The sequence below is a fragment of the Mustela erminea genome, chromosome 7 (genome assembly GCF_009829155.1).
Source record: "Mustela erminea isolate mMusErm1 chromosome 7, mMusErm1.Pri, whole genome shotgun sequence".
NCBI classification, from domain to species: domain Eukaryota; kingdom Metazoa; phylum Chordata; class Mammalia; order Carnivora; family Mustelidae; genus Mustela; species Mustela erminea.
The window spans coordinates 11,168,691-11,185,889 of record NC_045620.1 but is presented as its reverse complement, the minus strand read 5'-3'; the positions used below and the strand labels follow the sequence as shown (position 1 = coordinate 11,185,889).

At 46.7% G+C, this 17,199-nt stretch overlaps 1 protein-coding gene across 5 annotated transcripts in view; it reads left to right on the top strand.

Moving 5' to 3' along the window:
• Nucleotides 1–17,199, top strand: part of SLC9A8 (solute carrier family 9 member A8) — a 70,645-nt gene that overhangs the window by 30,565 nt on the left and 22,881 nt on the right. For 4 of the 5 annotated variants that reach the window (XM_032350377.1, XM_032350381.1, XM_032350378.1 and 1 more), the window contains 5 exons: nucleotides 3,973–4,074; nucleotides 5,161–5,195; nucleotides 10,287–10,430; nucleotides 15,315–15,453; nucleotides 16,887–16,992. In XM_032350377.1, the coding sequence (XP_032206268.1) occupies nucleotides 3,973–4,074; nucleotides 5,161–5,195; nucleotides 10,287–10,430; nucleotides 15,315–15,453; nucleotides 16,887–16,992 (526 nt within the window). The remainder of the gene's footprint in view (nucleotides 1–3,972; nucleotides 4,075–5,160; nucleotides 5,196–10,286; nucleotides 10,431–15,314; nucleotides 15,454–16,886; nucleotides 16,993–17,199) is intronic. The other variant, XM_032350380.1, reaches the window with a different exon arrangement.

Below are 17,199 nucleotides of genomic sequence, written 5' to 3'. Positions count from 1 at the left end.
CAGTTTGTTTTGTGAGATGACGAGTCTCTTATGGTTTCTGACTTCAGATAATTTAAAAAGAAACAATCAAGAAGGAATTAAAAGTCAATGTCTAGCTGTTTCATTTTATAAACAAATAGTGAATTATAAGCAGATTGAGGAAATATTTTAGAACAATGCTGAGGAGATTGATTTGGTTTTTACTTAAAAATATGACACTTTGGGGGTACCTGGGTGGCTCAGTCATTAAGCATCTGCCTTCAGCTCAGGTCATGATCCCAGGGTCCTGGGATTGAGCCCCACATCAGGCTCATTGCTCAGCGGGAAGCCTGCTTCTCCCTCTCCCACTCCCCCTGCTTGTGTTCCCTCTCTCACTGTGTCTCTCTCTGTCAAATAAATCTTTTTTTTTTTTTTAAATGACACTTGGGTTATTGCATTAGAGCATATAAAAATTTTATTTTCTAATTTTTTGGAGGGAAGAGAGAAGCTTGTTCCAAAATTTGAGGAAAATAATAGTTTCTTAGAAAAACGTATGTTTAAAGATGGCTTTCCAGGGGCGCCTGGGTGGCTCAGTGGGTTAAGCCGCTGCCTTCGGCTCAGGTCATGATCTCAGGGTGCTGGGATCAAGTCCCGCGTCGGGCTCTCTGCTCAGCGGGGAGCCTGCTTTCCTCTGTCTCTCTCTGCCTGCCTCTCCATCTACTTGTGATTTCTCTCTGTCAAATAAATAAATAAATAAAATCTTTTTAAAAAAAAAAAAAAAGATGGCTTTCCAGCAGAAAATGGGACAATTTATGTGAAAGGGACTAATGTAAGTTAGAAATGCGAATGCAGAGACTTCTGTCCACTTCTTATCCTCCCTAGAGAAGATAGGAAGTCAACTTGAATGTCTTTAATATTGCTGTATTTGCTGATATAAATTTGGACTTGGAATAAAAATTTCAGTAAGATTACCATCAGTTAATATGCATTAGATAGGCAACTGTTGGTTCTTTGAAATTATTAATATAATATAAAGAGTAGTCCATTAGTTATATCAAAGAGAAACAGATAAATTTGCTTTATGTAACAAAGGGAAGTTCTTGAATGTGGTTACTTGAATTGGGTGAATTTTCAACATTCAGATTAATTTTATGTAATATTTTACTTATTTATTTGACAGACAGAGATCACAAGTAGGCAGAGAGGCAGGCAGAAAGAGAGCGGGGGAAGCAGGCTCCCTGCTTGAGCAGAGAGCCTAATGCGGGGCTCGATCCCAGGACCCTGGGATCATGACCTGAGCCAAAGGCAGAGGCTTTAACCTACCGAGCCACCCAGGCGCCCCATTCGGATTAATGTTAACCAACTCCATAAATTATATCAGCATTAGATTCCTATAAACAGATCAAGACTTAATTTAATCTGTTTTTAACAACAAATAAATCAGCTCCTTACAAAGAAAAGCTCAGAGATGAAAGCCTTTCGTTTAGAAAAAACCAAGTCATTGTGTTTGCCCTGTGTTATTTTAAAGTTCTTTGTGTGTGGAAGATTGATATACCAAACAAAGTAATTGAATGTCAGATTATGGGAGGCCAAATCAGATTGTATGAATGAAGCGAAGTAGCCTCCTAAAGGAGATGGGCTTGTTGGGGCCACCAGTGTTGAGCTGAGGACACACTTTTTTTAAAATAGCACTTCTGGGGCACCTGGGTGGCTCAGTCATTAAACATCTGACTTCAGCTCAAGTCATGATCCCAGAGTCCTGGGATCGAGCCCTGTGTTGGTCTGCCCAAGAAGCAGGAAGCAGGAAGCAGGAAGCAGGAAGCCTGCTTCTTCCTCTCCCACTCTCCCTGCTGGTGGTTGCCTCTCTGCTGTCTCTCTCACTCTCTCTGTCAAACAAATAATCTTAAAAAAAAAAAAAAAAAAAGCACTTCCTGTGGTTCCTGACCAGCTCAGTGGAAAGAGCCTCTGACTCTTGGTTTTGGCTTAGGTCATGATCTTGGGGTCATGAGTTTGAACCCCGTGTCTGGCTTCATGCTTAGTGCAGAGTCTGTTTAAGTCTCTCTCCCTCTCCCTCTGCCCCTCTCCCTGCTTGTGCATGCCCGCCCTCTCTCTCTCTCAAATAAATAAATAAATAAATCTTTAATAAGATACCGGTTCCAGGGATATCTGGCTGTCAGTAGAGCATACAGCTCTTGTTCTCAGGTTCATGAGTTTGAGCCCTCTGTTGGATATAGAGATTACTAAAAATAAATAAACTTTAAAAAACATGTATACCCCGCATCGGGCTCTCTGCTGAGCAGGGAGGGAGCCTGTTTCCCCCTCTATCTCTGCCTGCCTCTCTGCTTACTTGTGATCTCTCTCTCTCTGTCAAATAAAATAAATAAATAAATGACCTGAGTTGAAGGCAGATGCTTAATGACTGAGCCACCCAGGTACCCCCAAAGTGTCATATTTTTAAGTAAAAACCAAATCAATCTCCTCAGCATTGTTCTAAAATATTTCCTCAATCTGCTTATAAATAAAATCTTCAAAATAAAAAGTACGTGTAGGATAAAAATATATGTTTATAAAAAATTAAAAATTAAAAAAAAAAAAACGTGTAGAATAAAATAGCACTTCCTGTTGTCTGTGGCTTGTTAGTTAAGCAGAAGGATGGAATTCCTTGTCTTTGCCCACAGTCAAGTGTCAGGGGTCCTTGGTATTGTTCCTAAGTGGAGCCCACAGGAGTCTAATAAATAGCTTTTTAAAAAATTTTACGGAAACTTGAAAGATAATTCCATAGTACTAGGACTCAAATATTTTCTCTTAAATGCTATAAAGTATAGGTAGAATTATATCTCATCTGTCATATTTGATGAAGATACTAATAGAGTAAAATAAAATTATTTTTTAAAAGATTTTATTTATTTATTAGAGAGAAAAAATGAGGAGGGAGGGAGCAGTGGGAGAGGGAGAACTAGGCTCCCTGCTGTACAGGAAGCCCAACATGGGACTCAATCCTAGGACCCTGGGATCATGACCTAAGCCGAAGGCAGATGCTTAACTGGTTGAGCCACCCAGACATCCCTAGAGTAAAATAAAATTATCTGGAAGTCCTGTACAGCAAACTGAATTTTCTGATCATATAATCTATTATCTTGACATTCTTTATAATAGTGTACCTTTTCTGGGGTACCTGCTGGCTTGGTCAGTGCAGCATGTGACTCTTGATGTCGGGGTTGTGAGTTCGAGCCCCACATTGGGTATAGAGATTGCTTAAAGTCTTTAAAGGAAATTATGTTCTTTTTTTAAATTAAATAAAAAATTATAATTATGTAAGCTTTGGACTTTGATCAGACATGAAACACAATTAATTCCTTTTGTACCTATTCATTGGGCATCTCCCATCTGATGGGCATTATGCCAGCAACTGTTATATAAAAGCAGACGGGGTCATTGTGTGTATGTGTCATCATGAATCTGCCCTCCACCCCGTGCTGAGCATATAGCTTAGTGGGAAAGACAGACATCAAACAGTTCTATAAATGAATGTAAGATTTTGGCCCTGTCACTCGCTACCAGGAGAGGGTTATTGGGCACTCAGAGCATAGAATAGGATCTGACCTGGGTAAGGGATGAGAGCAGCTTTCCCTCAGGAAGAGCCAGACCACCCTAAGATCTTAGGATGATTCAAGTTCACCAGGCAAGGAAGAAGAAAGAATGGTCAAAGCCCAGGGAGCATGCTGTGTTCGGAGAACCAGAGAGAGACAGAGAGAGTCACCAGTGTGACTAGAACCACCCAGAGAACAAAGGGGAGGTTAGAGGTCTTCACAGGGGTCCAACCATCCAGGCTTTGGTTGGGTTTTAGCTGCATTCCGAGCGGAAGTGGTGGGTCAAAGTGAAGACAGCACAAACCAGGTGGGTGGTCTTTTGCAGAGAATCAGGTGTATGCAGAGGACCAGGTGGGGTGTGCATGCCTTCACCGACTGGACCAGCTACCCTAAGCAGTTCTCTTATCTCTGCTCTTTCCAACAGGGTAACTTCTTTCAAAATATTGGCTCCATCACCCTGTTTGCTGTTTTCGGTACAGCAATTTCCGCTTTTGTAGTAGGGGGAGGAATTTATTTTCTGGGTCAGGTAAGAGAAACATCTTTGAAAAATTCTGAGAATCTCACATTCTTAGAGCTAGGGCAGGGAGGTGGGGTAGGGATACTTTGTGGGTCCTGAGTTTCACGTTCAAGGTAAATGCTGTCCTGGAAGGAAATCCAAACTCATACGAGGCACAGTAAAGGCATGCTGAAATTGTTTCTAAGTATCCTCAAAGAGCGTTGGTGTCTGGAATTGAGTGAATTTTCTCCATAATGCCCAAAAGTTTTGGATCTTATTTGCAAGCCAATAATTTCTTAAGACAGAATACTAAAAATAAAGCAGAATATATACCACCAAGGTCTTCAGATTATAACAGTATCAGTTATGTTATCAAGTAGACTGAATCAGGATTAGGCACTGTTTCTTAATGAAAATTTGGAATTTTTAGAAATCAAGATTCTGAATATGTTCACTCAATTCTAAGCTGCCCAGCCATAGAATTACATACTCTAGATTTTCCACCATTGCTAAACCAGTTCCCAGTGTTCTGTACTTTGAGTTCAAATTACTTTTAATCTACCCAGAAAGGTAATATCTCTAGTTTTGCATTCTGCATGTCTATGCATGTCATAGTTTTTTTCCTTTATGGGCACTTGCAGAAAGTTTGCCTGCCCTAGTTCCATAAACTAAGTTTGAGATTCAGGCCTCTGGGTGACTGGCAGGCTCCTCGTGTGTGTGTCGGATGTGTCTGCTTCTGTGGGCAGCTAGCGGCCAAAGCCGATGGCATCTGAGCGTCACCTGGACTGCCGCCTCAGTGGCGCCAGGATAAATATGTCTGTCCTGCACCCTTCTTCGTTGCACAGCTTCTAGCATCAAATGGGAATGAACTTAAGAAAACCAGGCCTAAACTGGCCTGAAAGATGTAGCATTCTGTTCCATACTTTTGTTGTATAATGATCGAATGCATGCTTAAACTAAAACTTAGGAGTTTTCTTTATTTTTCAAGTGGTTTGGGGACTGAAGATTAATGTCCTTATTAGTTTCTAATACAGCACTAATGGACATTTTAATCTTCTTGGCTGTTCTCCAGGGGTTTTTTTTTGTGTCTGTGTGTTTGTGTGTTTTATTTTACAGGCTGATGTAATCTCTAAACTCAACATGACAGACAGGTAAATCTTTCATACTGTCACACCCGTATGACTCCTTTTCAGACTGGGGACAGTTCTTTCCACATTGATTCCCGGGTGTGGTATTTCTCTGTTCTGTCTCTCTCATTGTTTTGCCGATGATTTCTGCTGAATTCACTTGTGGCTCAGAAATGAATCAAAACTATATTGTGGAATTTTGAAGATCTCTAGTCAGAGCATTGCTGATTGAAATAACTGATTTAATTTAAGCTTTGGAGAGAATAACTCTGGTCCGTTAACCACACAGTGCATCTTTCATTACCCAGAATCATCTTTGGCTAATTTCTGAGTCTTCTCAGTGGCCGCGAAGAAAAGTTGTCCTCTGGATAGATTAGGGGTGGAGTGGGGGGCGAGGTGTACAGAGTCTGCCCTGTGGGAGTCCCACGAAGCCAAGTGTGGGGTAGGGTTGGGGAAGCAGGCAGGGCCAAGGGCTTTACCGTGGATATCTTGCTCAGTCTGACGCTGCCCCAGTGAGCGCTCAGAGCAGCCGTCTCAGAGCCCAGCCTGGGAATTTCCTAACTGACTTAGCAAGAAGCAACCCAGGCCGCTGTCTCCTGGATAGTACCAGATAGTGCTTAAAAAGCACACAGGCAGAGTGAGGCCTGGTGTCCCCTCTCTGAGAAGTCCAGCGCGTGTGCAGCCTTGGTCCATGTTTCTGGACCATCGGTGGTTGCTTCTGTGGCCTGGCGGGGGGCTGGAAAGCAAAGCCAGCTCTCAGCCCCATCTCTCCCATCAGGCCAGCCACAGCTTTCAGCCCTCAGCAACTTGGGAGCTAGAATCTTGAAGCCCCTTTCATGGGAAATGTGCCTCTGCTACCAGCCAACCCAATCCCATCTTTCCACCAGGAACACAAATTTTGGAGTTTTTAGTGTAAGATAGTCCTGATATATAAATATATATATATAAATATATAAACAAGTAGCGAAAATCACATTCCTATTCCATAAGGAGCTGGAAATAAAGCAGAACTGAGGCCCACATTTTGTAGGTGTTTTGCAAGTGAAAAGAAACACCCCATACCCCTTCCTGTAAAGGAAGAATGTCCTTCAACCTTTTCTGGGGCAACTGGTTAGAGATATAGACAATGCTTGATGAATTCCTGTGGCATTGAATCAAACCAGTGTTTATCGGGATGTTGAGGGAGAGAGGAGTAAAAGAATTGTCCCTTCGACAAGCAGAGAGTAAGAACCAGGTAGGGTTTCTCTCTGTGTGTGCAGACACTTCTTTCTTGTTGGAAAACAACTGTCCCCTACATGGGGAACGCTCTGGGGAAAATAAGCCAGCAGTCACACACGCACACAGCCACAGGGCCTGGCCAGGCACTTAACCGGGGGGCATTGCCTGTGTGCGTCTTTGGATGACCACAGTGGAAGAGTGCACCTTGTCTGAAGGCGACTTCTCAGCTCTACCCAGTAATCACCATGTGGGAATATGGGCCCAGAAGTACTAAATATTAAAAAAAAAAAAAAAATTGGGGGACACCTGAGTGACTCAGTTAAGATTAAGCGTCTGCCTTCAACTCAGGTGAGGCTCTCCAGGTCCTGGGATTGAGTCGCGCATCAGGCTCCCTGCTCAGTGGGGCGCCTGCGTCTCCTCTTTTGTCCCTGCCTGTGCTCTCTCTCTCTCTCTGAAATGAACAAATAAAATCTTAAAAAAGCATTTTTCCCCCCCACAAGAGGCCAGGTTTCTAGATGTTAATCATGAATTTCCTAGATTTTAAATGGTGACAAGTTAGTTTTTCAAAATGCCAGGTCGGTCAAACGTAAGACCCACAGACCTCTGCACAACAGAAAACGTAAAAATAACTTGGTTGCACATAAGATTTTATCATAGCCATGGTTCTGCTGGAGAGCAAGGTCACTGGTGGACTCAGCAGAGTTACATCCCCACGCCGGTCCTTCACGTGGTGATGTTGCTGTCTTATGAGATGATAGAGTAAATCAGGAAAACACATTTTTAACTTGAACTTCTAGCCTCTGGCCTTATAAAAAACCAGCCACGAAAGTGGAAGGGGGAACAGCTGATCACATGATGACAGGACTCCTGAGACGGAGCGCTCCATGAGTCGGGTTGTTCATACTTAAGACTTTCCATGCTCGCTGCCAGGAAGGCTCTGCCCCACTCTGGATCCCCAGTTCAAGCTAAATGTCTTCCGTGATTTATGCAAAGCATTTCCCCCCAGCTTCTTACGAAAAATTTAAACATACAGAAAAGACCAAGCATGTACAGTGGATCCCAAGTGACCACCACATGTCTTCGATTACTATTCAAGTGTATTTGCTTTCTTTTTTAGTTGGAATTCATTAGCCAACACATAGTACATCATTATCACTGTAATTTTTGCTTTAACATGGATCTTTCCGTTCGTCCCTCCCTCTGTCCATTCATCAGTCTGTCTGCTTCTAGTTCCTGCTCTGGTTTCAGTTCAGGTTGCTACAGGGATCGCGACAAAGAACATCAGTCAGGCCTTTTCTGGCACAAATGAAACCCAACACAAGTAGTTTTGGGGGCAGGGAGAAGGTTGTTGGCTCAGAAATGAAGTGTTCCAGAATGATGGCTTCCAGCACGACAGCCCCCAGGGCCCACGCTGTCCAGGAATCTCTCCTCTCGCCGCATCTCTGTGCACGCTTCTCAACTGGCCTCGTCCTCGGGCACACTTGCCCCACGTGGCAGCACTGATGGCTCAGGCTCAAGTCACCCTCACGTTAGCTATCCCAGCCAAAAGGGCCAACCTAACTCTTGATGACCTGGTAAAATGCCTGCTGATGGCCCTCTGACGAAACTTGGGTCCCCTGCCCACTCCTAGAGCCCTATGCAACTCTGTGGGAAGAGAGAAGGGGAGGTGTGGCTCCCCAAAGGAAAATGGGGGTGCTATTCCCAAAACCAGGGGTGTGGATGCTGGGCAGAGAGAACCGTGACCATCTGCTCCGCTGCCCTGTCCTCTGGGTTGGAGCCGCACAAGGTCAGCACCCCACACACAAGCCACCAGGGGCTCCCAGGTTCCCCACCCCCACCTCTTTCTTTTTGGACATTCAGAAAATGCTTTTTAGACATTCTTTTTCCTTGAGACCCCTGATGATTTGCCCTGGGGTGAGAGAGTGGGAATTTAAGACAAGAAGACAAGCTCTAGGTCAGGGTGCAGCAGGAGGGCCTCAAGGCCTGCTGTCGGCAAGCAGCCCCCTCCACCCCCCAGGTTGTCAGTCCTTTGGTGGTGTCACCTTTCCTTCTTTCCTCGCCTTCCTCCTCTTCCGCCCTCCTGCCTGCCATCCCCAAATACCTCTGGGCCATGCTCAGTACAGATCCCGAGAAAGTATGTGTGACTAACATGTAGTGCCCACTCCCTGGGCACTCCCAGTGAGGTGAGAGGCAGGTGACATGTGACAACCTGTGCGGACAGGGCAGGTGTGGAACTGAGCTCTGAACTGAGACTGTCTTTTGGGGTCTCCTCCTCAGCTTGAGATCCAGACGCTGTCCTTGAGGTGAGCCGGTTCGCTTGCGTGGATTCGCCTTAGTCAGACACAGGGAGCTTGCCTTGGAGACCAGAATTCCGGGTCATTGGCTCAGAGGGCGCACTGTAGCTGGCAAGGCAGCCAGGCAGCTCCGCCCAGTAGCCCCGCTCTCCCTGAGCCCCGACTCACGTGATTGTGCGGGGCTGCTGGGGATGGTGCAGTGGACAGAGCCCACCCCTGTCCCGGGCGAGTAGCTCCGCTTCCCTCCCAGACCACACCCATGGCGAGGGCATGAAACAGAGGTGGCCGGGCTCTGGCTTCCATCTCTACCCAGATCTGCCCCGTTGGAGGTCCCTGTTTTGTCTCATGTTGTAGAAGGGGGCCGAGCTCGTCTGTCTGCTGAGCTAGAAGGAAAGCAGTGCCGGGCGTGTCATTTGACAGGATTGGAAGGCTCTCAAGAACTCTTAGGGGTAAAAAGACAAGTTCAGAGAATAAATCATCAGGCTCCTGAGGTGGCCCATGAGGCCCTCCCTTGCTTGCCAGCCTCCGACATGTCCTGCCGCTTACCCTCGCGGGCTGCTGCCACACTCACGTGTCTGTTTCTCAGGCCAGCAAGCTCGCTCCCACCTCAGAGGCATCTTGCCGCTGTCTGTTCCCAGATCCTGGCTTGGCCATCTGCTCTTTATCATGTAGATGCTTGTTTCAGCAAGAGTCATCTCTTCAGGGGCCTTTTCTGACCATCCAGTCTAAGTGGCCCACCCTGTTGCCCCCGCCAGGTCACTCTGATCTTCCACGTCATGTTTGCCATTTTCCGAACCGCCCTTGGTGTCTGCGTGTTGCTATGTCCAGCATAGCAGTCAGGGGCACGGACTCTGAGCCGGATGGCCTGTGTTTGGATCCTGGCTCTGCCACTTCTTAGCTGTCTGACCTTAAACAAGTTCCTTAACCTCCCTGTCTTACGTAGCCGGGGCAGTAATAGTGGCACCACACATGGGGGCTGTGTGGAATAACGAGTTTCTGTGCGTAAAGTGCCCACACCGTGCCCGGGACGTGGTCATTATTGGCCTCAGTGCCTGAAACATTTCGGACAATTAATAGCTCTTTCTTGGAGAGAATGACATCTTCCTGGGCACTGTTAGGGGGGAGCTGCTGGCCTGGTGGGGGGTGGCGCTGGCATGGGTGGCTGCCATCCCCTTGAAGCACCCCAGAGATGCTGCTGACTTTTGGTACTCTCTGAGATGTTGCAAATCTAAGTGCAGCCGAGGCCAGTCACAGGTGGCACTCTGGTGGCCAGGGGAGAGGCAGAGGTCACATCCAGGAGCTCCCGTGAGCCATCACGGTTCTGGCTGCTCTGACAAAGAAGGCTGGGGATGTCTAATATATTTTCAGCAAAAGTCTGCCATCCGTCATTGGTCAGATAAAGCCCGGGGACTCAGGGTGGGAAACCAGGCTATTCTAACAACTGCCTGTGGGGCGGGAGAAGAGACAGCGGCTCCTCCAGTTACCGCGGCTCCGGTGTGTACGAACGTGTCAGACCGCATACAGGCTCTGGCTTTGCTGTTTTACTGTGTGGGCCCCACGGTCAGCGTCGCTGAGTGACCCCTTCCTTTTCTCCTCTGTGCAGCTTTGCTTTTGGCTCCCTGATTTCTGCCGTCGACCCGGTGGCCACTATTGCCATTTTCAATGCGCTTCACGTGGACCCGGTGCTCAACATGCTGGTTTTTGGAGAGAGTATCCTCAACGACGCAGTCTCCATTGTCCTGACCAAGTGAGTGTCCTTTCTTCAAGGCCGCCACTGAAGGTCCTGGTGTCAGAGAGACAGCTGTTCCCAGGCAGCTGCACGAACAGCTGCTTGTCCTCTGGGCGGCCGGGTCACGCGCTTCTCCGTCTTCCGTTTGGACAGGCCCTCACGCACACCAGCGGTGCTGTCAAGGCCCGGGTTGAGCAGAGGCAAGCCCGCCCTTTAGGACCTTTCCACAGTGGTTTCAAGTGCAGCTTCTTGTTCAGGTCCCAGGGGTGCTTATTAACTGGAGCAGTCCCAGGCCCTGCCTTCCCAGCTTCTGATTCAGTTGTTCTGGGGGTGAGACCCAAGAACTGAGGTGCTTTATTAGTTCCAGCATAGGAGGGAGCAGCCAGTTGAGGGATGGGTGTGTGGACAGCTTCGGTGCAGACAGAAGCGGAAGGCAGAGGCCCTGCTCTCCCACTGAGGGGCTATCGCCCAGCACCTTCCTTTCCCCTGGTGGAGAATGAGCCCGCGATGCTCACACGCATCCCAGCTCAAGATGCTGTTGCATGGAAGCTGCTTGGGACACTGTGAATCTCTTTCTCATCTGTTCATCAGTATCCCTGCCCTTGTTGATAGAATCTGAGAAAATGATAGATGAATCCTAAAATGTCAAGAAGCCACTAAGAAAAAGAAATGACTCTAAGGTCATCTCACATGCGTCTCTCTGACGCAGGCCTGTTTCCTTGAACTCTGTCTTTTGTAGTGCTCATTAGCATGTATGGGCAGGAGACCCAGACAGTTTTAGCAAAACCAGAGAAGGCACTGGCAGTCAAAGCAGTTGGAGGAAAGAGCTCTGGACAGTGTTTTACAATCAGCTAAGAGAACCTTAGGAGCCAGGCTCTGTTCTGCTAAAGAAAAACCTGTTTCCTTTGTTGGCAGATTCCTGGTCAAGCATAGCCACTCTGTGGATGTTGGCATTTTCTTAAAAGCTTTATTATAGACTACATTCAGGATCTTTACGTTGGAATAGAACGATGTTTTATAGTGGGAGGAACCCAGGTTTTAGAATCAGGTTGATGCCACTCACAGCTGTGTGGCCCTGGGTCAGTTCCTTTACCTCTCTGAGCCACGTGCTTCTCAGCAGTAAAGTGAGGGTGATGATGTCCCAGCCTAGGACTGGGTTTGAGGATTGAATAAGTACTATCCTGTGTGAGAAGCAGCAGACATCAGTTAATATTAGATCCTTTCCTCTTCCACGCCTGTCCCCCAGTTACCATTTCCTGTGTTTGTCCTAGTTTTGTCCTAATCTTACAAGAAAAACTTTACCAAATGTTGCTTAATTGCAACCTTAATTAGCAGACCTTAAAATAAAAACAACTTTAAAACATTTTTATTATTCTAAAAGTAATACATATATTCTTCATACAAAATTTAGAAAAGTAAGAGTACATGCATTATTACTAACCAGAGATAATTACAGTTAACAATTTGGAAGTCTTCCTGTGTTTTATGTAGTGGGACGTATGCCCTGTATACTGTATTGTAACTCTTCCAATTGAGCAGAGTGGAAAAATAATCTTCCATAACCTTATTTTCCTGGTTACAGAGTAGTTCATTCTGTGAACTTCCTGGGATCTATTTAGCAAGTTCCCCACTATTGGCTTTTTCACGTTTCTCTTGGCAAAGATTTCTGTAGCTTTATTAGGCAATTATCACAGTAATATTTAAGATCTACTCCGAAAGCCTTTTCACTTTCGGGTTTTGACTTTTGTCTCGTGTCCTGGTGGCTGCACATATTGAACATTCACGATAAGGAATTTTGTTCAAATTGGCAATGGCATCATGAGTTATTTTTATACATTAGGAGCTCAACTCAACTGCTTTTTCTCTAATATGTTTTGTTTTTAAAAATCTGTCAGAAGTAGGACCTTTTCTGAGCTTTTCCTAGACTCTTTGCCACAAGAAGGTTAAAGAGGAGGAGCTATTTTCTTTTGAAAGTGAGAAATGATAGAGTCACTGTAAGCAGCCACAGTTTCTTCCTGGAAAAATGCTCTTGAAGGCCAAGGTCACGTGTAATGACAGTTCCCAAAACTGGAGCTGTGGGCCGCATGCATATGTGTGCGTTCTGCAGGCTGGGGGCAGGGGGTGCGGGATGCTAAAGGCTGGCTGTCCACCGTCAGCATCTGGTGAGGGCCCTCCACGTGTCAAACGTCGCTCAGAGACAGCTGGACTTGACAAGGTCAGTCCAGGGTGGGAGAAGGATGCTCCCAGAGGAGTGAGTGCAGTGCCTGGAGTACGGAGAGGGAGACCGCCGCTCTGAGGAGTGGGAACGAGGCTTCTCAGCCAAGCTGTCTCATGAGCCGGTGGGCATTTTCAGGCTGGAAAGACAGCGGGCATGGTAGGCGTGCCTGTTTTGGGGGGCTGGGGAGCAGGACAGGAGGGGACTGTTGTCACCTTTCCTTGGTTATTAGATAGACTCACATCTTGTTTGAGAGTCTACTTCATAAATGATCTCTCTCAAAGTGACCTGACACACTTATCTTTGCAACTGAATGTGTGAGTAAATTATACCCCTTTTTTGAAGTGTTCATTTTCATAAGTGCCAGAAAGCTATCTTTTGTTTCTTCATTAACTTTAATTAAATTCGTTTTAGCTTTGATTTGTTAATATGATGATTTATTCTTACAATAACTGCTACAGAGGAAACCTTTTTGTGCTCTCCAGCTGCAGAGTAGGCTCATAAAATGGATCCTGAAGCAGTTTTGTCTCATGTTCTTTTAAGTGCAAGAAATAAAAAAGGTAGAAATTTGCCAGACCAGAAAGAGTCCAAATTCTACTTTCAATTATCCTGAGTTCAGAAACCGTTGGCCTCTGTCCTGGGTCTGCTGTCCACCCTTGATGTGACCTCACCAGCGAGTCACTTCCATGGGGCCTCTGCATGAAAAGAAAACAGTGGCCCCAGCCAGTGGACCAGCTTGAAGGGGTGGCGGCTGGACACCGTGTGCTGGCGGCCTTAGGTCCATTTGGGAACTGTGGGTGAGCTTAGCCTTCAAAAACACTTGCCCAGTTGAACCCATGTTGGCTCTCAGCAGTCCCCAAGGTAGGGTGTTAACCTGTGGTCGGCTGGGAAAGAAGGGGTTGGAGGAGATGGTGTGTTCAAGTGAGTTGGGAAAACTTTATGTGAAAAAAGTTCGATTTCTTTTTTTGCAGGACTTTTCAGAACCTTTATTATGTTGTATGCTACACTGTGCTGTGAATCATCACAGAAAACTTCCTGAGGTTATTTGACCAAGCTACCCTTTAATCAGAGATTATCCTGCCTTAAAATTATACCTATTCATGAAACGCTGATTAATGAAACCAAATATTTCTATTGATAATTCTTTGTTTTGTTTACTGATTGCTTTTGTATATTAGGCTCTGCCTTAGGCCCTGGACATGTAGCAGTGAACAAGATGGACACAGGCAACTCATGAATGACTCATGAGTTGGCACTTTCTGTGAAGAAGTCAGGTTCCTGGAGAGCCCAGAATATGTGAAGGCGTCAGAGCAGGTGTCCCTGAGGAAGTACTGACCCTGGGTTCTGAGGAACAGATTGGGAAGTGAGCTGGGGCCAGGGAGCAGTGAAAGACGACCATGGTCCCGTGACAGTGGGACCCTTCCTGAGTGAGGAGGAGACGGGGTCATGAGGTCTGGCAGACACAGGGGTCCGGTGGTACTCAGACCGGGCTTCCTCCTGAAAAGCAGTAGGAAACTGTCGATAGGTTTGGACAGGCCAGTGACCCGATCAGATTGTGCATTTGAAAAGGATCGTGCAGGCCAGTGAGTGGAAGGAAGACAAGGATGTTTAGAAAGAGCCATGAGGCATAAGGCCTGGGACAGAGGATGGTAAGGAGAGACAGGGAGAGAAGTGGTTGGATCCGGGAGGTAGTCTGAAGGTAGAATCCATTAGGAGGAGGATCTTTAACAAGGATGACTCCATTGTCATGGTATAATGGTTTTCCCTTTTGGGATAAAACCATTAACTGAATTTAATGGCTTCTAACATTTTACTTTGTTCTGTTACCCTAGAAGGAAAGTTCTTTCAGTTCTTCCTAATGCCTCCTAACCCACTCTCTCGGCCCTTTCCCTGTGACATTTCTTCTTTAGGTTGCTCAGATTTCCTGCCGATGCTTCAATTCCAGGTTTTATCCCAGGATCCCTGCTGCCGTCCCCTCCCCCCGCAACTAGAAGCACTCCCCATGGCTTCCTAGGGCCTTTGTGGTGAAATACCAACTCCGAGCTTGGGCCATTGCCTTTCCCAGGGCTACCATGGCAGCTGGTCATATTTCTCTCTTGCCACCGTTCTCCCCACCAGTGCCCCCACCCCATCCCGTTCCTGGGTTCTAGCCATGCTGATTTACGTAATTGGATGCTCCCAGAATGTGCTGTGCGTTCTCGTGCTCTCTCGGGCTCCCTGCCTCTGCACGTGCTGTTCCCTCTGCCTGGGGCACTTGCCCTCATTTCCTCCCCAATTAACTCTTCTTTTTCTAAAGCTGAAGCCAGCCCACACGTCAGGAGGAGCCTTCCCTGACCACCGCCCGGGCTGAGTTAGACGCACACCCTGTGTTTCTGCAGCCCTTGGCCCTCCCCCCAGCGTGGTCACTTGTTCTCTCCTTGTTGGTCTTCCTTACCAGACAGAAGGAGCCCCAGCAGGACAAGGACTCTGCTAGGCTCTCTGAACCGCGGCCCCCCACCCCCGAAAGCTAACACAGTAGGTGTTAGTTCACAAAGTAGGTCAACAAGTAAGTGACCTAACCCAATGAAGGAAGGAAGGAAGGACTGCATAAGCAAAAAAAAAAAAAAAAAGTGTTGAGTTTTAGTTGATTTCTAATAACTTTGTCTATAACATTTTAACTTCTTTCTTGTTTTTCTTTTACTTCCTAGCACAGCTGAAGGTTTAACAAGGAAAAATATGTCAGATGTCAGTGGGTGGCAAACATTTTTACAAGCCCTTGGCTACTTCCTCAAAATGTTCTTTGGCTCAGCAGCACTCGGCACTCTCACTGGCTTAATCTCTGCATTAATATCCTTTTAATATGATGAACACGCGTGGCTGAGAAGATTTTCATTATTATCTCCATCTCCAGCCATCTCCCCCTCTTCCCTAAGGGGCCCATTTCAGTCTAAGGCAGTGTTGGAAGGAGGACCTTTGTGTACTTTTGTCTTAAGGAGCACTTGCATTGAAACCCAAGGGCTTCGAGATGTGACATGTGCAATTTAGGACGTCTCTTTTCAGAGTGTCGCGGTCGTGCACACTGTTCCCTCTCAGATCCCACCATTAGGGGAACTTCCCACTTAAGATTTTCAGGTTCCCCTGTCTCACTTGTCACAGTCAGAAAACTGGAAATTAACTTCCTCTGAAATTACCAAACTGAGAGAGTCTTTACCCCACTGAAAGTGTTTATATGGAGAATAGATAAACACTCAGAAAAGAGCCTTTCAAAGTGAATCCGTCCAGGATGTTCACGCTGTCTGCACTGCTCAATGGCCCGTACGCTTTTCTAGCCAGAGGAGGAGAGAGCCTCTTAGGACCAATGACACCTTCATTGCTGTAGAAAATTCGTCACGTTTAAAATAGGAACAGGCACCAGACCGTTTCTGTGGGAGCCCAGGCCTGCGTCTCGGGGAGCCGGCCACCTGGCCCTCCTCCACGAGCAGTGTGTTCCACAGATGGCCGGAAGAGCCACCCTTGCTGACAGGCTTGCTGGTCTGCCATCCTGTTGAATTTTCCCTTTCCCCCTTTGTCCAGAAGTCTGAAGTCTCCATTGTTGGCTGACAGCTTCTCATATTGTACCAATAAACAGAATGGAAAACTTTTTCTAGATCAGTATTTTCCTCCACATTTATCTCTCTCCTGGACGGGGAGGGGATGGAGAAGCACCGGCTCTACGGAAGCCAAGGGGATGGGCGCTGCAAGCCCCAGCACGGGCGCGAGGGCTGTGCTTGAAGAGAGAGAAGATTCTCCTTTCACAGGAGCATGAGTTTAGAAATCTCCGGGAATGTGAAAGAAGGTCCTCCAGTGGGGCACTTTCCCCAAGAGTTCTGGACACCCCTTCAGCTGTCTTATCTGATGTTGGAGGAAGGGGGGAAAGCGTGACACGCCCTGGAAGGGACCTGGCAGCACGGGCTGTCCTCCTGGCCGCGGCCCCAGCCTTGCCCCCGCAGCCCCGGCACATTGCCAGCCTTCCAAGTCAGCATTTTTAAATGAGTTGACTTAGGTTGATTTTAATTCTTCCCCTGCCATTTGTCTCAGGAGTTTCCATTCTTAGTGTTTTGTGAGATCCCCCTTCTTAAAACAACAGTCTCCCTGCAAAGGAAAAGAAAACAATGGATATTCACATGTTACCCTGGGATGTTCTGAAGCCTTTCGTATCCATTGCCTACCCTGTCTATTTGGAAGGCAACATCTCCCATCAACTGTCCCTTGGTTCTTTTTCCTTGACAACTGTTATTTACGTGCTAAAGCATATTGACTTGAGGAAAACGCCTTCCTTGGAGTTCGGCATGATGATCATTTTTGCTTATCTTCCTTATGGGCTCGCAGAAGGAATCTCCCTCTCGGGTAAGTGACAGAAACATTGAACTGCTGGGGTTGATGGCACATTGTCCTGGCTGGTGGAAGAGATTAGGTCAGTGGGGTCACTTCCAATCACAAGAGACAGTCACAACTCAGTAAAGCTTAAGCAACAAAGGAGATTTACTGGCCCTTTAGGGATACCTCTGAATTTAGACCTGGCTGGATTCAGGGGCTCAGTGTTGTCCTGGTCAC